Here is a 25,007-nt window from a genome sequence, read left to right on the forward strand (position 1 = left end):
TCAGTAAAAATGGATAAAGTATGTATGAATATGTGAATACAAATGTATTTTGTCTTGGTCCATTGGGAGAAATGTTTAAATTAAAGGAAATTTATGCTAACACCAAATCAAACACAACAAGACAAATTACACTTGTATTCAAAATACATTCTAAGAAAATCTTGATATCTTAAATCTTACGCAATTTTACTTTTAAGGTACATTATTCTTATTTCAAGGATAAGACTAAGATAATAATAATAATAGTAATAATACAATCAAAGACAAACAAAATATATTTCAATTAAATACTGTTCTTTTGAACTTTCTATTCATTAAAAATCCAAGGGGGAAAAAATCATCACGATTTCAACAAAAACATTAAGCAGCAAAAACTTTTTTCAACATTGATAATATTAAGAACCATAACTAATAATTAAACACAAATAATATATCATAATAACTGAGCACCAAATCATCATGTTAGCTTTGCTATCACAAGAATAAATTACATTTTAAATATATATTCAAACCGTTTTATGTAAATTGAAATAATATTTCACAATATCAAATGAATACAGCTTTGGTGAGCATAGGAGACTTCAAAAACATGAAAAAATCTGAATTATTCCAAATTTTTAACTTCTAGTGTGTATATACTGTACATCTACTGTAAACTCACACTACTGGTTGAGCCAGTGTTGCTACAGTATTTTGGGCAGCACTGTGTTTATAAACATACTTAGTTATTTAGGGTACAGTTACATGACAACGATTTTGAAAGGTTTCATGTACAGACGACAATATTGTTAAAGGGATCCCTGTTCATATTGATCCATGAAAATGAACCGCCAAAATACATAATTTTTTTTTTTTTTTTGAAAATAGTGTAGTGTAAAATCAAATTGGTATTGGTTTTAGTGCTTTAGGTGATCTACTGATTCACTGAATTTACATACACTTGACTCACATTTCTTTATTTGTGCATTATTAGACCATTGTTAATCAAAGCATTATGTTCCAATTTTAGTAGTATTTTATGTTAGTGTTCTGAGAGGCTGATTGAAACTGTAAAGGTAACAAAAGACAGTTTCATGTCGCTGAGTTGGAGAACGTGCTTAGAACATCTGAAATATGCAAATGACGGGGCACTCAGGGTCAGCAACTAAGAGCAGAAGCAGCTCACAACACAGTGGACACACTCATTTACACACACACAACCTTAAAACAAAAGCAAAATACTAAATTTAGTATCCTTCTAAAGAAAATAGAGTGATGCTTGCCTGTGTGAAACCCACTGCTATGATCCTAGAGTGTTGAGGGTGGTTGCTAGGGCATTGCTATGCAGTTGCTAAGGTGTTTTGAGTGGCTTCTTACTGGCTCACTCCAAACTCTCTGATATTTTGGTCTCTAGATATGGTTTGAATCCCACCTTGAGGTCTTTTGTGTCACCCGCCAGATGTAGTCTTTGCTTTGAAAAGTAATAGCACACCCCCTCCCAATTACCCACATATTTTGAGGTATTATTCATGTCCATACCACAGAGCATGAAGAGTTACGTGACAAAATTTAATACTTGGGATTAGAGACTGACAAACCCCTAAAATCAAAATATGAGCAAATCCAAATATGTTTGCTGCATGAAAAAAAAGAAGATTGCCACTAAAAACAGAACTTCCACATTGCATACTTGCATACAGTATATGTGAAAGACAGCATGAGAGAGTGTGAATATGGAAATGAGTCAAACTGAATTTAAACACTGGGACATTTTTATATACAAGCCACTAGCTGAAAAATCCATAGTTAGCCATTGCAGCTCCCAACATGTATTGATCTCCCTTGTACATAAACATTTCAGGAAAAGAAAAGAGGAAGAAGAAGAAAAAAAGGCAAATCAATTAGGGCAAAATTGCAGAATGTACTCTTGCCTGGAGGGATTACAAATATCCAGTCATTGGATTAGCTCAGATCTCTGATTAGCTCCTCATTCAATTAGTAAGACCCACAGTTTCCTGCAAAGATATCGGTATGGTGGTCCACCAAAGCAATGCCACATATCTAAATGACATTTGTGCAGCATGCATTCAAAGCAGAGAGGCTATCGGTACCCATATTCAGTTGCACTGTAAGCATTAAGGCCGTTCTCATGCCTTCAGTATAGTATTGGCGAAAACAGGCTTATGCATAGCAATGAGCTTGACAGCAGTTGACCAGTGAGCTCATTTTAGACAATGCACTGCACTTAAAAATGGAGATTTCGTTAGTTTAATTAAAGATGGAGGGCTGTGAGAATGCTCTTAAAGTTTCCAGGTAGCAGATTCATGGTGCGGAATGGGAATATTCTTTCTCTCAGTGTTTAGCCTCTCGTTTGAGGTGAGCGATGTGGCGGTCCACTCATTAACACAAGTGTTTAATGGATCACTCTGCTTTGTGTCCAATCAAACAAAGGCAAAACAGAACAATCGTTTTAAAAGCACAAGGGCTCCTTGATCCTGCCAGTATGTGCAGTTACATGAACAATGAATATACACTTAGCTAATGACAGAGCTATCAGAGAACTAGCCTGAGGTTAGCAGGCCAGCAAATCAATACAAGTCCATTAATGAAGCTGTCATATCTTGGCTTTCAGTCTGAAGTTTTTCAACTTTTAGCGGTAGTGTGTGTGTGTGTGTGTGAGAGAGCATGAGTAATTTATTTCACCCATACATATATTTGACAGGATATTTTAAAACCTTCAACAGGCCAGTGGTAAATGAGTGACTTGGTGCAAATCCAGAAATAGATGGGTATCATATAGCCATTGCTTTGACCTTCACTTACCCTGCTCTCTGCTTTTTGGACTTGTCTGAGATGCCATCTCGAGACATGAGCTTGTTGAAAACCACTATTCCAATCAACATGTTAACCTGCAAGAAAGAGATAGTGTATTGTGTTATTTGATTTGTTGGATGTTTTGCAGTTAATTCTATGATATAAGACCATTATTTATGTCCTTTCAGGCTGGATTATGCTGTTTTTTTTTCAAGTCAGGATCTTGTTTAGCCCCTCCTCAGACTTGACGCTCATGCAGGTTGCCAGATTGAGGAAACGCAACTGCAATCTCTGACCCAGTTCGTTTGCTGGCTTCCCTTGCTCCAATACGCTGTGTTTTCAAAATTTAAATTCATATACTTGAACTTTTTAACCAGAAAAACAAAGTTTGTCAAGTTTGAAAGTTTTGAAAAATGCCTTAAAGTTTGAAGGTTTATAGGCAGGGCTTATAGACAGACATACAGACAGATTGTGTCACGGGAAATAGTCACCCCAGTTTGGCTTTCTACTTCTTTAGATAACTGCAGTGAACGCCGATTTTCTTCAACCCTTTTCATCAGAAGACGGTCCTGTCAAGGTGTTAACTTCCATGGATGACCTGGACATCTCTGCAAGATGGTTGCAGTTCCATCTTTTTTAAATTTTTGTACCACTTTTGCTACAGTATTCTGACTGATAAGTAAAGCTTTGCTGATCTTCTTGTAGCCTTCACCTTTCTGGTGTAAAGAAATTGTGACATTTCTCTTCCATGTGGTGCCATTGCTGACAGCATGAAATGGGAAGGGGTTTTAAAGGGGACCTATTATGCCCCATTTCACAAGATGTAAAATAAGTCTCTGGTGTCCCCAGAGTGTGTATGTGAAGTTTTAGCTCGAAATACCTCACAGATAATTTTTTTATAGCATGTTAAAATTGCCACTTTTAGTGGTTGAGCAAAAACGAGCCGTTTTAGTGTGGTTTAAGAGGCCTAAGAGGGCGAAGCTTCAAGAGCTGATTCTCCGGTGACAGGATTCAGTCAGGACGAGCTATAATGTCAGAAACTGCGAATATATGCTGCATGGAGATAGAACAGGTATAGTTTAGTTAAATTACGGTTAACTTATATTGTCTTCTTGTTTTTAACCCACTATATTAGTACAGGCCTGTTGTACTGTCCGAATGATGGCCAAAACTATACAGATGAGTTTTATGACGTTTATTGTACTTCACAGAAAAGATGAAGTGTCCGTTTTCACGCTAGAAAAAAATCACTGTAAGAGCTTAATAAAACACTGCAAGTGTGAATTAAAATATTATCCATAAACTCTCTCTCTTTTCCTTGTATTACCAACATACATAGCGAAGTACACAGAAACACTCGCTACAACTAACAGTAAACAAATATATAAAGACCTTATGCCTTTTCGGGTGGTGCTTAATAAACTTTATACCCGTAAATAAACTCAGATGAACTGTTATAAAGTGTCCTCACCTTCATTACTGCCGTATCCAGTATCATTCTGAAGACTTTAAGCTGGATCACGAACAGTTTTTACTTGTACATCCTTGAGTATTGTATTGTCCCTTTGTATTAATATTCATTCACAAAGCAGTCCGGTGTGAAATGATTCGCGCAGACATACACGAATTTCGACAGAATTGAGGGAGAATTTTCTGGAAAACCAAGTTAATCCACCTCGTTTAGGTAATAAATGAAGAGAGCTATGTGGATTAATCCATCCACTACAGAACAACAAACACAAAACGCTTGGGAGAGATTCTCGTCAGTGCAGCAATGGCGGACTCTCTGTAAACAACGCGTTCAGGGCGGTTCTATGTTTAAACTTCAGTGTCTGTCAACATTCGTGGGCGGGGCCTGTGGCTTTTGTGACATCACACTGCCAGGGATCTGGAAACGGCTTGTTCTGAGACACTGCTTGTGATTTATGGAGATTAAAAAAAAAGGAGTGGTTGGATTTTTATCACTATAGGGTGGTTGTGTACACACACTGCCAACACACATTTATGTCCAAACACCAGGCAAAAGTGAATTTTGCATAATAGGTCCCCTTTAACACCCTTTTATAGTCAACTGTCTGCTGAACACCTGTGTAATGAATAATTAGACTCACCTGGGGTTGAATTCTTGTTAAAATTTAGCTTTGCTCAAGACACTTTCAGTGGGGTGTACTCATTTTCGCATAATTTGAGTAAAACTGAAAATTTAGTTCTCTAAATTATATTATTAACCTTACTTTCATGTTATAAGTTAAACAGATGTTATATAAAACTTAGTCTTGTCAACATTTTGGAATTTATTTTAGTGTTCACTGAGATATTGTTTAAAATGTTACTTTTCAAAGGGGGTGTACTCATTTACACTGAGCGTTGTACATACATACAGAAAGACAGACAGATATAGACAAATGATAGATAGATAGATAGATAGATAGATAGATAGATAGATAGATAGATAGATAGATAGATAGATAGATAGATAGATAGATAGATAGATAGATAGATAGATAGATAGATAGATAGATAGATAGATAGATAGATCGATAGATAGATAGATAGGTGTCTGTGACAGGTGTTGTAGATTTAAGTCTAGAAGCATATGAGCAGGTGGGATCATGAAGAAACAGTAATGCCCTCATGTGTCTCATCTGCTCTCTCTCGATCTTTTAGCAGATTGGACACACGGAGCACCAAAGAGGAGCTTAGACTAAGGCTATGGAAAGCCCACAAACATATGTGCTTGTGGTACATACTGGATTTGAGCCAAGACTTGCTGTATACTGTTTCTTGTGCATTACAACAGGAGGGCAGATGGTTGTAGGTCAGATCTATTCCTGTTTCAAGTTTATGTGTATAGAGCTTTCACAATACACATTTGTTTCAAAGCAGCTACAGAGAAAAAGTCATGTATGTTTCATGCATGTTTCATTATTTTAGCAGTAAAAGATTAGTGTGTGAAAGTAATGTCCATATGGCAGTTATATAAAGTTAATACACAAATTATGTTGTTAGTAAACATCATATATTAAGTTAAGCTGACATAATGAACATGTTAGGTAATGATTACAGCTTGAGATCATAATGATTACAACATAAGGATAATATTTGACAACTTTTAAGTGGCATCTGACCACTCTACACCAATGCATGAACTCTGGCAGCTGCATTTAACTTATGTTAAATTAAGAATCTTCAGTCTATTTCAGTTAAAATACCCCTTGCTACATATTATATAACACTGAGTGTTGGATTTGAAACCTAAAATAACAAGTATTATTCATTGTTAGTTTATGTGTTAGCTATTGCATTAACTATTGCTTTAAACAAGTGTTACTCAAAAAATAGGTGATGAAACAATAATAGATAGATGGAACATTAATTGGCTGGGCCTCCAGAAGCATCGCAACCCCCTGCTGAAGACCCCTGTGCTAAATCAATACTGAGCCTGTTCGGTCTGCTCCGAGAGCATATCGAACCCACCAAGTCTAACATGTTTACGAGTGTCGTTCGTATTCTGATCATGCAAGGCGCTTGCTTAGACAATGGGTCTTCGTTTTACTATTTGCTAGAGGCAAGATTAATTATTTTTCCATTAATTAGATTTGCCTCTCCAAAGAGGGAGCTGGCATCTCCAGATGCCCAAATCTCATTTGCAGTTGTTTGTTTAAGAGGGCCTCTTTATGCCACCACCAAGAAACAAACAACGCAAATCACATCTGACCATGAAAAACAACGCAAACACCTCACAGAAAACAAAAAGCACCTGAGACCAGGGCTGTGGAGGATATATAGACACACTTTGGTCGCTTTGGTCTTATAAGCTCATCAAGTTCACTCGTGCATTTTAACATGATATGCTGATGAAAAATACATACATTTTAAATGAGACGGGCCTCAACTCTAATCTCATTAGTGACCGATTTTTCTCTTCGACTGCAGGCGTGATATATTTAAAACCCATATTGAAGTGGGCGGTGCTCATGTTTACTAGTCTAACCAATGGGAAAGCAGAGTCTGAAACCTACCAGTACAATGACAGCAGCAGGACCAACGAAAGCATAGAGCAGCCCCCCTTCCAGAGACAACCAACAACTGAAATTGAGAGAAGGAGAGAGATAAAGTGAAATATAAACACAGCAAATCACTAGGGAAAGTTGAGATAGTGCTGGCTTCAGAAAAAAGGAGTTGGCAGGAAAGAAACTGAAAGAATTGGTTTATTTTTGCACAGTTTTCATTAACCTTTAATTATTTTTCTTCACCCAAATAAGATTAAATTGTCAACTTGGAAAACAACAACTTGGAAACCAACCAAATTTGTTCCCTAAATTAAGAAACTGAAGAGGGTATTTCAAATACAACCTCTTCATCTTACTCCTTGCATGGTTTCTGGAAATATCACATTGTTAAATTGCTTTCATAAAAGCTGCAAAGTTAATGGACAGATCAAGATACTGCCTGGTCAAGCTCTACACAAAACAGCTCTGCAAAATCTTGAAGGTCATACTTTATAGACGAGCATTATTAATCATTATTTTAATAGAGCTATTTCGACATTTTGCTAATGTTCTGGTCAAGCGCAATCAAACAGATTTCAGTCAAGTTTGTATTCTGATGTCCTTGTGAAATGTCCGCTGTGAAAGAACCATAGACACATGCACTCAATTGTACATGCATTCATATTTGAAAGACTGCAGGGAAGAGTAACTGTGAAGTAAGCAGTCCAGCAGTGAGGTTATCTCAGGCGACTGACTTCCTGGCACTGTTTCCAAAATTTGTCCTTTGGTTTGAGGGGAATCCATGTGTCAGACACATCCAATTAAAGCTTTCAAAGGCCACCATTGTTTTCAACTTTTGTCTCCGATTAGTCAGAGAGCTCCCTGGTTTAAATCAATTGCTTAGTGGTGCAGTGAAGACAGAAACCATTATATGCAGAGCAGCAGAAAATTGGCACCATTTTGAGGGAATCCATAGGAATAGAGGAAGAATAGCCTAGGGATTTGATTCAAGATTCTTGTAGAAGACGTTATTCCAAGGTAAAAGGTCAACAGTAACTATACTTTTTTATTATTGCTTAAGTAAGGCAGTGTGTGTCCACCAAAGAGTTTTTTTTTCCTGAGGCTAGCATATTTTTCCAGTTGTTTTCAATGGGAGCTCCGCTTTTTTAAAACGACAGAAACGTGGCGAGGTGCCGAGTGTCTATTTCACGTTGATCACTCAGTGTTTAATACAGGTCGCTGAGAGTTAAAGAATGTTCAATTTTGGGTAAAACGCAGCACTCATCACTGTCACTTTTTACCCAGCTGCCCAATCACAGTGGAGGAGGGGCGGGACAAATATCACACCGACCAACTGCCACAACCTGCTGCTTGTACAACGGCACAAAATAATACATAACAAATACTTTACATTGTATGGATATTTTTATATAGAAACAGTAGAGAAATTAATGATGTGTGAAATGAGATACTAGCAACACTTCCGCGTATATTCCATATCATGGCAAGCAAAAGCGCCCACAGCTAGGCATTTTCAGCTGGCTAAAAACACTTTGGTGGACACGGCCTAAGAGGCATGATTTTTTTCCCCAAACGGTTCAGTGGAAATCCCCGCCCTGCAACCAATTTAATTGACTGAGGTTAAAATGACGGGTAGGTTTAGGAATCAGTGTTGGGTATGGGCAATCGTTACTGTGATTGACATGGCCAATGAAATGTTTAGAAACGGCTCCAGGGCGGGATTTCCGCTGAACTGGTTTGGGAAAAAAAAAAAAATCATGCCCCTAAGAGTGTTGAAATTTCTTCTCCTGCATTCTAATCTTCTGCATTCCAGAATGACAGCACAGCTGAAACGTTTGTTTGAGCTGCGCCCTCTACTGTACAGGCATGAATTTGCATTTCAGCTTATTCATTTCACTTTCGGTGTGAAAGGGCCTTTACACTTGCCAAAAATATACATTTTTATTCTTGTTATTAATGCAAGCCCAGCTCAAGTGAGAGAAAGTAAAGAAAAAGTAACATAACACATTACTTTCCATAAAAAGTAACTTGGTAACACAATTAGTTGCTTTTTTAGGGAGTAACACAATATTGTAACGCATACACTGTGGGTCTGTGTTGGGGAAAGTTATCTGAATTGTCTTTGCATACAGTATGTTATCTTCGTTTTACAAATGTTATACTATAACACAGGTTACTCAGTGATCATACACATTTTTATAGTAGTATAACAAATAAATATCTTCATATACTGCATATGAAAGTCCATTTATACATCCGGAGATCACTGAGACTTGATGTAACCCTCAAAATGGCACTTGATGAAAAACAAATGTCTCAACATTTTCTTTGCGAGACTACACTGCATCAGTGATACTTACTAACTTGCCGTGCCGTAACCTCTAGCCCGGGTGAAACCCACAGATACAGCGACTACAAGGGCTGGAAGACCTGCAAGAAAAAACAAAACAAAACAATGTTTTAAAAACATTTTAATGGATGGAACAAGTTAAATGGATCAAAACAAACATGTTGACATAAAATTAAAGTACATTTATGTGAATGTATGAGAAAATTGTCCACCATATATAACAGAGGACAAGCATCGCTGAAAGTCAAATTATGAAAATGCAATCTAGTATCCCCCATCCCATTGTTTTCCCCCCATAAAGCCATTAATGGCAGGTAGCCTCAGGCTGGAGAGGAAGTTAGCTAAAGTAATGTCCTCTCGCATTGGTGGCTTTCTTTAGCTTGTGCCCTTTTCACGGACAAATGCACACGGCGTACAGGTACACCATTCCCCCTGTGCTAAGTGCCCTCCCAGACCCCAAATACGCTACTTTAGCAGAGAGCATGTCCCATGGGCCTCTTTGTATGAGTCTCTTTTCATGAGGCCAAAGTGCAGCAGTGTAAACGTTCCTGTCTGTATTCTCTAAGAGCACTCCACAGGGCAAGTACACAGAACACCCTACACACCCCTGTTAAAACAGCCTGTTTTGTGATGTAATAATGAATCAAACAAGATAAATCATATCAGATCTTTTGAACCTTTAATGTAAAAATTACAAAGTGACACATTTCAGAGAGAAATAAAAACCTAACTGCATAAGTGTGCACACCCTTTTATAACTGGGTATGTGGCTGTGTTCAGAATTAACTAATCATCAAGCTCATATGAAATAGTACATAACTGTCCTCATCTGAAGTGACTCTGATTAACTCCAAATAAATTTCAGCTGTTCTTGTGAGATTATTATCAAGTATCGCGTCAGTTAGGGCAGGCCATGTCAGTCAAGCTTGCATCAGCAGCTGCTTCTGATGTGTACCAATCCTGTTTTGACTTTTGACAAATCATGATATTTGCCATACCACACTTCTATTGAATTGCCGCATGCTGAATTTAACTCCCCCCTCCATCCCCAGCTCCACCTGTAGCCTGGAGATCTGTGATCTTGTGACTGTCTTCAGTAATACCAGTAAAGTTACATTGTAATCATCCTTCCTTGTGTATTTCGGCTTGTTTACAATGTATTGAACAGCACATTCTAGGGCCCAGTTTATGGCCGGGCCCCTCTCTGTCCATAACAGTGGACAAAGGTTTGCTACATTTTGATTGGATCTCGGTGGACTAACACAAACAAACTGTCCAACGCCATCAGATAAAGATGTGAGGACAACATCCAGACCTCTCTTAGAGAGCAGGAGGAAGACCTCTTGTACCAAGCCTGGAAAGGACAGGACTTCTCATTGGTCCAAAGGCAGTTACTGCCCTTCACCCATCTAGACATTACTTCCTAAGGTTGGCCAGAGACTGCCATAAAAATTCCTTGGGACCTTAGCAGCAATGGGAAACAAAGAGAGATCACAAAGATCCATCCGAATCCATTCAAAACTATGTTTGAAAACCTTAGAACTGATGCAAACTACACATCCATTTCATACTTATTCACAGAAATAAGTATTCTCAGTGACAGCTATTTGTAGTGCCACCTCTGACGCAAATTCAGCTGTTAATGTACAATTGAATGACAGTTCAATCTTTTTCCATCATGTTTAGTCTCTATTTGTTTAGAATATTGCCAAAGGTATTCTGGTGGTGCTTTGGAAAGTGAGAAATGCATTGATAAACTTTAAAGACACTGTAAAGACTTCCAACTTTGTGCTTTATGCAAATGAGTTCCACAGGGGAGAGAAGGGTGGGCCACACTGTGTGTGTCCCCTCTGATGCCAGCAGTCAATCACAGCACTCGAATGGAGAAGCGCTAAAATGCAATCTCCTCCTCATCGGAAAGGACACTCCTTGTTCTGAGTCTGCCCTTCAAACAGGGAAAGACATAACAGATATTGTTCTGGGTCTTAACTCTGTAAGGAGTGAGACATTAACAGATATTCTTCTGAGTCTCCCATCGGGTGAGACACAACAGATACAACACCGTTCTGAGCCTCTGGTCCATCCAGAAGAGTCAACAACAGATCCCACGATCTGAGTCTACAGCTTGTGAGGCAGCAACAGAGACGACCACGTTCTGAGCCTCCAGCTTGTGATGAAAGAGACATCAACAAACACTACGTTCAGAGTTTCCGTCCAGCGAGACAGTAACGACATCTGCAACAAGGTTAAGCTCAGGAGAGCAAACCTTCACTTCAAGGTAACTTCGTCTGCGTGTTCCAGATTGTTAAGGACCTTCTGCACCTACACCAGGGCCTCATCTGCGTGTTCCAGATGTTAGGACCCTTTGGTGCTCCAGGAGATCAGCATCCCACAGAGCTTCATGTTCAAGACTGTTGAAACAGATTCTGGCTCCTCTCCCCACTGCACTGTCGCCCAGCACAACCAGTGGAAGACGTCACCGTCATCGGACTCGACCAAGTGGAACGTAAATATCACTAAACCAAACCTCTTTCCAGAGACCTTGCCATTGTTTCCTAATTTCCATTAGATGTAATATAGCTGATGTTAGTTAATAACAAATAATCTTTTGTTTATTTGTTTGGTGCATAATAAGGTTCTCCACCTTATTATTTTCAGAGAAACAGTTTATCTTTCCCTAAGATAACGTAACTCTTCCATAGCCACACTCAACTTAATCACTTGTATTCTATGTATCTTATGCACTTTATCCTTTATCATTCATGGTATTCATTTAGTAGTTGTGTTAGTTATTCTTGTTTATCTTTTTGTTAATAACATTTATTTTATTACACTTGTGTCTTCCTTGTGCTGATAATACAGAAAAGGTTCTACAAGTTAGCAATTTCACCAATCTTTCAGATAAATCAGCTGACCACTTTACATTTATTCTAAATGAATGAAAGACCCTGTTGGGAGTGTTCTCATACTGCCAAGGTAACAGACCTTGACTGGTGCCCTGAACTAGGGAAAAAGGGGGAAGTGGTCATCTGACTTGAGTACCAATCCCTATTTTACTTTGTGTCCTAGGATGGACAAAGTAAAAATCACTACAACAACTACTTGTGTTATATTTTGTGAATTTTAATTCACAAAGGGGGCTTTGACTTGCTGCTCTTCCCGCTCTGACCAGGCATGGAAGTGCGCATTTAGTTTGCCCAGAACAATAAATATAATTAAATGCACACCTTTGAAGAAATGATTTCACTTTTTGAGCGAGAAAAAAATAATAATAATAAAAAAAAAATCATTTTAATTCACTTTTTTTTAAAAAGGTCAGAGCTCCAAATTTTGATGTATTATGCATTGATACATGACACAAATAAGATTTACATATTATTGTAAAACAGATAAAAAAAAAAAAAAAAAAGCTTGGGTAACACTTTATTCTGATGGTCCACTTTAGACATTCTACTAAGTATAAGTAACTTTGCAATTGCATGTCTACTAACTCTCATTAGTGTATTAGTAGACTGTCTGCTTAATATCTGCTAACACTTTATTTTGATTCTCCCTCAACAGACATTCTACTGAATATAAGTAACTTTGCCACTTCATGTCAACTTATTCTGCTAACCCGAACCCTAACACGTAACCATACATGTACTAATACAACTAGACATGTAGTTGCAAAGATATGCAGGACTTGTTGAAAACAATGTTTTTCATTTATCAGGTTATGAAAATGCAATAATATTTTTTATTGGTGGTGAACCTACAAAATATTCAATGATCATGAGTATTATATAGTTTTCCACTCATAAAAAAGAAAAGAATGATTGTATTTCGCTATTTAAGATGTAGCAGTAAACTCTTTCATAACTGAACATTGTTAACAAGTTTCCCATCTTGAGACTGAGGAAGGTGTACTCATTGGTCCTTGATTACAATGTTGCATACAGTGACCTTTACTTTGTAGAATTACATCCTCCCCTCCCCTCCCTGAGTCTGTGAGGGCTTCCTGGCCTCTCCTGCTGGTGTCATCCCTATTGTGTTTGCCATCACAGTCAGGGAGGCCAGCTTTACTCATGTGCTAATTAGACCTATCCATTCTTCTCGCTCTATGTCTGCGTGCCACGTCCACACATAATGAGCTCTTCTCTGAAATATTCATGTAATTAACAATGCTCTGATTAACTCTGGAAATTAAAGGCAATTAGGGAAACTCGAGTTTAGAGAACAGGATCGAAAGGCATGGGAAGGGAGGGGATGAACAGGATCCAAATGCGGCTCTGAAGGAAGAAATGAGTGACACAATGTGAAGCTTGAGTTTGCTCTGGATGGAAGTTGTGATTGTTTCATAACTATATGGGTAAAAGTAGGTTTCTTCATTAATGGCCATTCAAAAGTAGCAGTATATTATAATTATTTTTTTAAACATATAAATCATAAAAAATAGAAATAATAAAAATCATAAAAACATAATAAAATAGAAATGTATACTGCACCAGACAAAAAAAATCTCAAAAAAACTTTAGCCCCCAGCCCCCACTAATTCATGATCATATTTCATTTTATAATAAATCCAAAAGCAAAACATGTGAAAAAACTAGAAAGGGAGTGGAAATGGGAAATGAGCTAATGATTGGTCCTCTGCGGACATCTACTGGTTATAGTAGTAATTTCATGTCATTTTCATGTTAAAAGTGTTTGTTTTCCACCAGGTGACAGAAATCCTCCACTAAATCATGGCACATTTTCCATGTTATCTCCATGAATGAAAATGAGAAATGTAGACCTGTAGATGTAGAAGTTAATTTTACTGCACATATGTAGAGTAAAAAAAGTGTTTAAAACATTACATGGGTTGAAAAAGAATATTTAAAAAAATATTTGTTTACCCACATATGGCCAATCTAGACATTCTACAGTAAAATAAGGTTTGTCTATATTCTTAAAGAATATTAATGAATATTAGCTAGTTATTTAAAAAGATTAGAAATTAAATCAATAGGCATATTTGGGGATTACTTGATAGTGTAGAATCTACTGTACTGTTCATGCCTACCTTAGTATACAAACAGTATATTAAATTAATTTTTGAAATCCCTCACTGGGGGCTGAGCTCCCCTAATATTGCAATCCTAGAATCGCCCGTCTATGACAATATCCATATTTCACATTCTGAGTAACACAGGTTATTTTATGACATCTTAGTTAGAAACCCATCTACTACCAACTCCCTGTGGATGGGAATCCTACCCTGCAATATCTGTAAAGGGCATCTATGAATTAATGGAATTGATAGTGGATCAATAAGTTACAAAACATGTACGTGTGCCACTGCAAGTGCTAGAATATCCTTTCAGATCCTGTCTGTGTTAAGATGGTGGCACACAATGCATTTCTTATCAACGATCGTACATCTACGTCTTGTAGCACAGCAGTAACATTGAGCTCCCATGGCATGTTTGTGGTGCGTCATTGGGCCATTAAAGCGAACTGACATGCCAGACAATCTGATGTGATTGAATTGATAAGAACTGGCATGCTATACTCCTGCATCACTCATATGGAGGAAAAAACGAAGCTGGAGCACTTCAATAACATCACTTTTGACCTTTAACGTTAGTTTTTGGTATGTGTGCGGGTGTCCTACCCCAGCCCAGGCACAGGAAACGCTTGCGAATGAGGCGCGACCTCATCTTGCCAATCACAGCCAGGTAGGATTGCCACGCCTCCGTCAATACCCAGCAGAAAGAAGCCAGAAAGAAGAAGTGCAAAAAGGCAGCGGTCACAGTGCACAGTCCCTAGAGACAAAAGAAGGAAGGAGAAAGAAACAGGGAGTAAGAAATGACAAAAAAGGACGTACTGTACAGAAAGCAAGAAGAGGTGCAAATGGCTCTCAGCTATTTGTTTTCAAAGCCAAGAGGGAGAGAGAGAGAGATAGAGAGAGAGAGAGAGAGAGAGAGCGAGAGAGAGAGAGAGAGAGAGAGAGAGAGAGAGAGAGAGAGAAAGTAATTGATAGGGAGAAGTGGAAAAGAGCCACTGACATTAACGAAAGTCGGGTAGAAACTGACTCAGTTCCATTGTGCTGTGAAAATTAGTTCTAGCAGTGCTTCCTGTTCATGCTTTTTCCCTCGCAGATGGTACTTAAAAAGTGAAAATGGGTTAGTTACAGGTTGAACAAATTCTAAGGAAAAATTGCAGGCTGGAATTAAAGAAAAGTATGCTTTAAGTAAGCGGTGAACACAAATGAGAAGCGGTAAGCAGAGTATCTCACTGAGGTTTTATACAATAATGAGGTGCATATTCTAATGCTAAACACTGGCTCGCTCAGCAAATGACCCAGGAAATTAGAAGGATTTCACACCATTCATGGTTTACGAAATTAAGCTTATCTGTACTTTCTTAAACTAATGGTCGAATATGAGAATTTAGAGAAATATTAAATCTGGATTGAGGGGGAATGGGTCCTGAGAGCAGTTCCTTTGGTTGTCTTCAGGTTTCTCTGTAGCTCTAAGTGACAGGTCGAGTTTGAATGGCAGCACTTATTTCTCAGGTGCCTCTGTAGTCTATCTTACGCTCTCTCAGTGTGACAGTCACGGCTGACACAAAGCTGACCCTCCAGCGCCTTCCACGCGTCTGTCTGCTGCACGCGACTGCCTGAGTTTCTCAAATTCAATCGTGGCCACTTACATAATGTCATGACAGGCTGGAGGGAGAACAAACACCCGTTACCTGTGCCACACACTACAAACTACTATCTCTAGGGAGACTGGCACAAGGTTTGAGTGCCATTCAAAACTCAGTTATAAAGTGAAAGTCTTTTGTTTTCCAATTTATTTCGGGAATTTGAATTGAATTTGTATAAGGGTAGCAAACATGACTCAGAATTGTAATTTCAATTTAAGTTTAATTAAAATAAAATTAAATTCAAAGAAATGTATATAACTGCTAGCTATATAAATAATAATAACAATAATAATAATAAATGGTTATTTCATATTGAAAAATGCACTTTATATAACAGTCATAAATTATTATTATTATTAAAATGTATGGCAGATATAAACATTTCTTTTAAATTAATAACAACAATGATATATAATAGTTTCATGGTCAATTCATAACTTATTTAACAGTTATATAATTAAATAAGATAATAATAATAATAACAATGGTGATGATTTATGGTTATTTCATATTGAACAATGAAATGCACTTTATATAACATTCATATAAATTATAATTATTAAAATGTACATCAGTTATATACATTTCTTATACAACAACAATACATAATAGTGTTATGGTTAATTCATAAATGCTTATCTTATCTAACAATTATACACATTTTTACTATATAACTGTTCTTATAAATTAAATGAGACTATATAATAATAATAAAAATTTGTTTAATGTTGAAAAATGAAATGCTCTTTATATAACGGTCATATAATTTATTATTACTATTAAAATGCATAGCAGTTATATACATTTCTTTGAAATTATAGTTTTACGGTTAATTCATAAATGCTTTTAAAACTTATCTAACAGTTATATAAATTTTTACTATATAACTTATTATAAATTCATATAGATGGTGCTTTTTTTAATACATTTAATTTTTCAATAATAATTACCATTACAAATATTAGCAACAAAAACAACAACAACATAGGGGCTATTTCCAACATAAAATTGATATTAACTGTGTTTAAATAATAAATTAACTTTCATTTTATGCAATAATACCCCGAACCAGTCCAAAAAATAGAGCCAAACAACATGAAGAACCTAAAAGTTGCTCTTTCTGAACTCTTTCTCTCAAACACATCACAAAAACACAAATGTGCACAGACACATACCTTACTAAGAGTTTGGGACTGTCCCACCAGTATAAGCACATTGGAGGCCAGTATGGACAGACAGAAGTTCACCAAAATGATGGACCTCTCTGAACGAATGTACCTGAGAATCAAAGAAAAACAGGAAAATCACACACTGACAACAGCAACTGTTTTGCAGTTATGACACTATTATCTTTACAAAAGCATGATATACAGGTTTATGACATAAAGGTAAGAAATCCATTTATCAACATCCATTTATCATTTTTTCACTCCACTGAACACTTCCCAGCATCCCAGATGACCTGCAGATGAACTCCAAAACGCAAGCACCGGTGAGCAAAATGTCCTCGTCCGCTATTTGAGCTCCAGCCAGTTCTGTTTAAGAGGACAATGACAGCGTCCCCTGGATCAATGGTCTGAGTGATAGGGGAGGCCATGATAAGCTCTCTGATGGTGAGGCAGATGCACTAAGCTTGGAGAGAGGAAATATCTTACCACCTACTAGGAAATTATGAGACGGGGTGGAAATTACTTGGATCCAAAGTATTTGGATACTTAAACATCTCATATATATATATATATATATATATATATATATATATAATTTGGGACAATTCAGAGTCATACTTCTAAGGAGATAAATACTTGACTAAGCACCAGCCTTTTTCTGGACATGGTGTTAGCTGATCATGTGACCGTACTAGGCCATCTGCCACACTGAGCTGTTAGCAACCACGCTAGCCTTCACTAGCACTCTCCACATAATCCTGTCCTGCCACAGGCGGCTCCCGCCATCCCTCATTTGTTCCCAATTATTGCTAATTGCAGTTTTGGCCCACTCTAGATCTACCCCGTGCCAGCTGCTCGATCCCAGCCTGGGCAACCCAACGTGGGAAGCTGAAGTGTGGACAATGAATCTTTTAAGGTATAAGTGTACCTGTGAGAGCACTGGGACATAAACAAAGGGGAATGGTGAACAGTAATATCCTATTATCTAGTAGAGGACAGCAGAACCTGGAAGCTACATTCGGAAATGGTCCTCTGCAGAATTGTGTTGTGTTGCTGTGGGTCAGTGAAGGGCCTTCCTGAACTCACCTCCAGAAGGCAGCGTAGATGAGCAGCAGAATGAGTAGAGCCGTACAGGATATGCCACAGCCCACCATGAGGGGCACAGACGGCATACTCGAGGGCCCCATACCCTGGAAAGAGATCGATGGAGAGAAGGAAGATTAATATTGGATGTTTATGGTAAATGTAAGGGATAACACAGTCAGATGGTCAATAATGCAAAATAACCCTGATGGGAAGCAGTGCGGTCTTAAATCAGCCTGAAAAAGTTTGTTTTGCGGTAATGACCAGCTGACTGTGTACTTTGTCCTGCTAAATACATGGCTACTAACCATTTTACTGAATCGGAATGTAAAAAATACAAGCCAATAAAACAAAATAACCACACTTTAATTTAAAAAGAATTGGACAGGAAATATGCCTGTATTAAAATAATGTCAATGTCAAGTTAAATATCAATATATTAATTTCAATATATCAATATATTGTGTCAATATATCAATTTCCGGCTTATGTTTTTGGCCTTTTTTCTCTTTCAGCCAAAAACGGCATATTCGGCCGATAATTTACGGTGGCCAAATTTTCTGTGCATCCATATAGTTCAAAAGAAACATTTTTTGAGAGTAAATGAATTCTTTTACTCAGCAAGGATGCACTAAATTATTTAAAAGTGACAGTAAAGACATATAGTGTTACAAAAAGAATCTTGAAAAAAGACAAATCAACAAATCAGCATATGAGAATGATTTCTGAAGGATCTTATGACACTGAAAAAAGAAAATTCATTATTGCCATCACAGGAATAAATTGCATTTTAAAATGCATTAAAATAGAAAAAAATTTAATTGTAATAATACTTCACGAGATTACTGTTTTACTGTCAAATAAATGCAGCCTGGATCAGCACAAGAGACTTTTTTCAAAAACATTAAAACAAATCTAACTTTTTTACTCATGTTTTGCAGAAATATGAATAAAACTGCAGAGAAAGAAATCAGACTCTGCAAGCACTTGACAAACAGCTTCAGGTTGGGAGAATACAGATGGGTAGTAGGGAGAGGATTACATTCTGCTCAGGTTAAAGCTAAAGGCCAAGGGTCTTCTTTCCAAACAGCCTCATGCTATTCTACCATCTCTTTTCCCCCTGAGTTCATTTTTTCTGTTTCCCATCAGGTCAAAGATAGATTCTCTTCTTAAACTGGACATTCTATCCCCATCAGCCCTTTGGCACTTGCGACCCCTTTGACCCAGCTTATTAAGCATTTCCGCCGAGAGAATTCTAACTACGGGTGAAAACACGCTTCATGTTTCTGGATTAACCCTCCTACTCAGTCCTACTATCAAGAATTGTGGGGTGATCTGTGTAACCTTACATTCCCACTGAGGTAAATGTACAGTTCAGGGATCAATTTATTATTACATGCAAGTACAATGAAATGTGTATATGAATATATGAGACCAGTCATAAGTGTCAATTTTTTGAAATTGAGATTTATACATCATCTGAAAGCTGAATAAATAAGATATAAACTGTTCGGGTAAGACAATATTTGGCCAAGATACAACTATTTGAAAATCTGGAATATGAGGGTGCAACAAAATCAAAATATTGAGAAAATCGCCTTTAAAGTTGTCCAAATTAAGTCCTTAGCAATGCATTTCCACTCACAAAAATACATTTATGGTAGGGAATTTACAAAATATCTTCATGGAACATGATCTTTACTTAATATCCTAATGATTTTTGGCATAAAAGAAAAATCGATAATTTTGACTATACCCGTGCGACTTATGACTGTTACGGGTGGCTGGTAGAGGGATGAGGCAGATACGGATTTCCACAACAAAGACACTCTTTAATAAACAACGGCAAGGAATACCAAACTAACATCTTAACATAAACAGAGAACGGACAGGGAGTGAAGGGAGTGAGTCCATTATAAAGGGAGTGCTGACAATAGAGTCCAGGTGCAGGTGATCCGTGATGATGGGGAGCTGACGAGGGAAGTGAGTGCAGGTTACGAAACAGGAGGATCATGGGAATTAGAGTCCAGGGGAACAAGGGAACTGTGACAATGACAGGTTTTGTGGTCCAGGGTCACATATGCACACACTATTGTCAAATGTTTAGACAAAATTAAATTCAAATATATGAGGCTCATAACCTTAAAATATGTATGACTCATGGAATTAACTGTTACAGACAAGTCGAAGTTCTGCCAAAGCACTATATATATATATATATATATATATATATATATATATTTTACTATACTACTACTACTACTACGAATCAATCAATCAATCAATCAATCAATCAATCAAAAGCCAGTCAATCAATATAATTGTTGTTGTTGTTAATAATAATAATTATTATTATTATGATAATCATTATCATTATTACTATTGTTGTAGTAATAATACATAATGAGTTGGTGTGTACAAACTTTTGACAGGTAGTATATAAATAAAATATAAATGAAAAATAATAAATAAAATAAAATAAAATAAAATAAAATAAAATAAAATAAAATAAAATAAAATAAAATAAAATAAAATGTCACTCAACTGCCTGTCCAGTTTAGAAGGGATGACAATGTTAAATGTGGTGGCAAAAATCAGTGACAAACATTTTGACATTTGTGCCTTCCTGCTCCCCCAAGAAATTGCATCTTCAATGGACGTGTTACACTGTCATGTGAACTACAGGGGGTCTAATCACTCAGACACCATCGCGTTAATGCACCCATCACCAGCTCTTCACAGCACATTATTATGGTGGATCAGTCTGTTATCATTATACAGGTCACAGTATTTCTCTTTGAAACTAGAAAAACATCAGAACTATACAGGAGTGAGTGAGCAATCCCTACTGCTTTTATTTGTCAGTTCTTGTGACTACGCCACAAATTTTGGTGCACAAGATGGGGAAATCTGTTTTATTTTTATGTGTTTCTTAATTACCATCCCTGATACATGTTACACCTAAGCCCAGGTTGGAAATCCACACTTTTTTTTTGTTTTTGTTTTTTTTGTTTTCGTATTTTCTGTGCTGCTTTTGGGAGATATTAATTCTGTGGCAATCTGCAGAGCTTTCTACCATCTGCTGGTTGGCATGATTAAAGTCTTCCACAATCAGAGACACAGCATCAGGGTAGGTACTTTCAAAGCTCGACATGAAACGAAAGTTGCGATTGTCTTTTCTTCCCTATTGTGACTTATATCTGAGTGAAACGGCTTCTCAAATGAGAAAAAAATGTAGGGCTGGACTTGATTTTGTCCATCGGGAATTGATTGGATGGTTGTCGTTTGCTATTGGTCGATCTCATGTGAGTGACAGGTTGTCCCACCCTCATGCCACTAAACACGTCGTTGAAAATTTGCAAAGCTTTCAATATAGCGGCCACAAATTCCACGTAGGCCTACCGCTTAAAGACTGCCAACTTTAATAGACTATTGGAGTCTAATGTAAATCACTTGGTTGAAAGTGAATCGATGTGATTCACAATGAACTGATTGTCAATTCAAATGTAGGACCTAATTGTTGTAAACAAATGATTCAATTTAATTCAGTTCAATACACTGAACAGTGATTTGTTAAAGCAGTTTTTTAAATACTTCCACTTTAATGAAAACGATAAAACAAATAAAGTAAATAGTGTCTTAACAGAAGTTCTTAAGTATAGTTCACGTTCACAGACTCAGAGCAGTCCCACACTACTACTTCATCCGCTCCTGCGGATACATTCTTCTTCTTCAAGTTCTTGGAATAGGAAGCAGAGACAGATGATCTGTCTGGCAGTCATCTATGATAGTGGTGTGGCAGTAATCAAGAGCATTCTTACAGGCCGGGAGGCATGCTGGTAATATTTCAGAAGAACAGTCTGCAGGTTGGCATGATTAAAGTCTCCTGCAATCAGGGACACAGCATCAGGGTAGGCACTTTCACAGCTGTTAAAGGAATAGTTCATCCAAATTTAAAAATTCTGCCTTCATTTACTCATGTCGTTCCAAACCTGTATAACTTGCTTTCTTTCTGTGAAATATAAAAGAAGATATTTTGAGAAACATCTCAGTGTTGTTTTTCCCCATACAATGGAAGTCAGTGGTAATCAACATTCTACAAAATAACTTCTTTTGTGTTCTGCAGGTTTGTAACCTCATGATGACAGAATTTTCATTTTTGAGTGAACTTACTGATCTGATTGCATACATGACATTGAATGAAAATCCTGTAGAAATGCTGTTAACAGTGAGATTCCATGTTGAAACAACAACAAAATCAGAAAACCAGGAGCTTAACATGAGACCTACAGTGCTCAGCGTAAATGAGTACACCCACATTTTAAACAATATCTCAATGAACACAAAAATAATTTCCAAAATGTTGACAAGACTAAGTTTTATATAACATCTGTTTAACTTATAACATGAAAGTAAGGTTAATAATATAACTTAGAGAACAAAATTTTCAGTTTTACTCGAATTAGGGTGATGCAAAAATGAGTACACCCCACGGAAAGTCTCTGGAGCAAAGCTCAATTTTAGACTACAAATGTCTAATTTAACAAGAATTCAACCCCAGGTGAGTCTAATTATTCATTACACAGGTGTCCAGCAGACAGTTGACTATAAAAGGGTGTTAAAACCCCTTCCCATTTCATGCTGTCAGCAATGGCACCACATGGAAGAGAAATGTCACAAGACCCGAGAAAGAAAATAATTTCTTTACACCAGAAAGGTGAAGGCTACAAGAAGATCAGCAAAGCTTTACTCATCAGTCAGAATACTGTAGCAAAAGTGGTACAAAAATTTAACTGCAATCATCTCACAGAGACGTCCAGGTCGTCCACGGAAGTTAAAACCTCGACAGGAGCGTCTTCTGATGAGAAAGGTTGAAGAAAATAATCATGCAAGCTCACTGCAGTTATCTAAAGAAGTAGAAAGCCAAACTGGGGTGACTATTTCCCGTGACACAATACGGCATACACTGCAGAGGAATGACATGCATGGGTGCCGTCCACGAAAGAAGCCTCTCCTTAAGCCCAGGCACAAAAAAGCCTGCCTAGAGTTTGCCAGGGCCCATGCTGACAAAGATGAAGACTACTGGGACTCTATACTCTGGAGTGATGAGACCAAGATAAAATGTTTATGGAACTGATGGCTTCAAAACTGTATGGCGTCACAAAGGAGAGGAATACAAAGAAAAATGCATGGTGCCTACAGTGAAACATGGTGGTGGCAGTGTCCTTATGTGGCGCTGCATGAGTGCTGCTGGTGTCGAGAAGCTGCGTTTCATTGATGGCATCATGAATTCACAGATGTACTGCTCTATACTGAAAGAGAAGATGCTACCATCACTCCGTGCCCTTGGTCGTCGTGCACTTTTCCAACATGACAATGATCCTAAAAACACATATAAGGCCACTGTTGGATTTCTGAAGAAGAACAGGGTGAAAGTGATTCAGTGGCTCCTGATCTGAACCCAATCGAACACCTATGGGGAATTCTGAAGAGACAAGTTGAGCATCACTCTCCATCCAGCATCCAGTCTCTAAAAGAGGTCATTCTTGAAGAACGGAAAAAGATAGATGTTGCAAAATGTTGCCAACTTGTTCATTCCATGCCTAGAAGACTTGGTGCTGTCATTAAAAATCATGGAGTCCATACAAACTACTAGATGTAGTAGTTTTTGTTGCGGGGTGTACTCATTTTTGCATCATCCTAATTTGAGTAAAACTGAAAAATGTGTAATCTAATTTATATTATTAACCTTACTTTCATGTTATAAGTTAAAAATATGTTATATTAAATTATTATTAAAATTATATTAAACTTAGTCTTGTCAACATTTTTGAAATTGTTTTTGTGTTCATTGAGATATTGTTTAAAATGTTACTTTTCAAAGCGGGTGTACGCTGAGCACTATATGCCACCTTTCAATCCATGGGATCTGTCTGTCAAGCTGCACAGCTTCATATTAAGGGTCAGCTAGAGCTTGTTGAGACAGAGAATCTAGCAATATGTGATGTCCAGCTAAAGGCTTAACCCCTGTTCATCCCATTCTCCATGGACAGCATGCTCAAAAAAATAGACAAAAAAAAAAAAAATAGACGCTCAGAAATGGAGTCAAGTAGGCCACCAAGATCCATCTTTCAAACTAGGCAGAATAAATCCTATATATACAAATGTCTAAGATCACAAGTGAAAATGCTTCATAGTTTTCTAATAAAAAGGCAAATACATGTAAAATAAATAAATCCACCCATCCTTAACTGGAGAGATACAGTAGACTGACGTTAAGCGATATGTAGCCTGCTATATAGCAGATCTCAACTGCTTGATTGTTATATCATCGAAAAAATGTAAACAATAAAAAAATTGAATATATAGTATATAGTATCTACTTTACCTACACAGTATACTCATGTATAGCAATAAATATTATATAGCAAATCACAACTGCAAATCTAACTGTACTGCTCAGTTCTTTATACAAAGTTGGATATACAGTTGCATGAAAAAGTATTGGAACCACTTGCAGAATCGATGAAAATGTGAATAATTTCAACAAAATAAGAGAGATCATACAAAATGCATGTTATTTTTTTATTTAGTACTGTCCTGAGTAAGATATTTTACATAAAAGATGTTTACATATAGTCCACAAGACATAAAAATAGCTGAATTTATTAAAATAATCCCGTTCAAAAGTTCTTAATACTGTGTGTGGTTACCTGGATCTACGACTGTTTTTATGTTTTGTGATGGTTTTTCATGAGTCCCTTGTTTGTCCTGAGCAGTTAAACTGAGCTCTGTTCTTCAGAAAAATCCTCCAGGTCCTTCAGATTCTTCAGCTTTCAAGAAATGTTTGCATATTTGAACCCTTTCCAGCAGTGACTGTATGATTTTGAGATTCATCTTTACACACTGAGGACATTCACTGAT

General features: G+C 37.2%; 1 protein-coding gene across 19 annotated transcripts in view; it reads right to left on the minus strand.

The window, feature by feature from the left end:
- Positions 1 to 25,007, minus strand: part of adgrb2 (adhesion G protein-coupled receptor B2) — a 350,264-nt gene that overhangs the window by 36,891 nt on the left and 288,366 nt on the right. For all 19 annotated transcript variants that reach the window (XR_007186356.1, XR_007186355.1, XR_007186357.1 and 16 more), the window contains 6 exons: positions 18,087 to 18,190; positions 17,007 to 17,109; positions 14,795 to 14,945; positions 9,167 to 9,236; positions 6,816 to 6,882; positions 2,803 to 2,888 (listed from right to left, as the gene is read on the minus strand). Coding sequence is in view for 16 of the 19 variants with exons in the window: in XM_048201541.1 (XP_048057498.1) it covers positions 2,803 to 2,888; positions 6,816 to 6,882; positions 9,167 to 9,236; positions 14,795 to 14,945; positions 17,007 to 17,109; positions 18,087 to 18,190 (581 nt within the window). In the remaining 3 variants the exon portion in view is untranslated. The remainder of the gene's footprint in view (positions 1 to 2,802; positions 2,889 to 6,815; positions 6,883 to 9,166; positions 9,237 to 14,794; positions 14,946 to 17,006; positions 17,110 to 18,086; positions 18,191 to 25,007) is intronic.

The sequence above is a fragment of the Megalobrama amblycephala genome, linkage group LG9, assembly GCF_018812025.1.
Source record: "Megalobrama amblycephala isolate DHTTF-2021 linkage group LG9, ASM1881202v1, whole genome shotgun sequence".
Classification (NCBI taxonomy): domain Eukaryota; kingdom Metazoa; phylum Chordata; class Actinopteri; order Cypriniformes; family Xenocyprididae; genus Megalobrama; species Megalobrama amblycephala.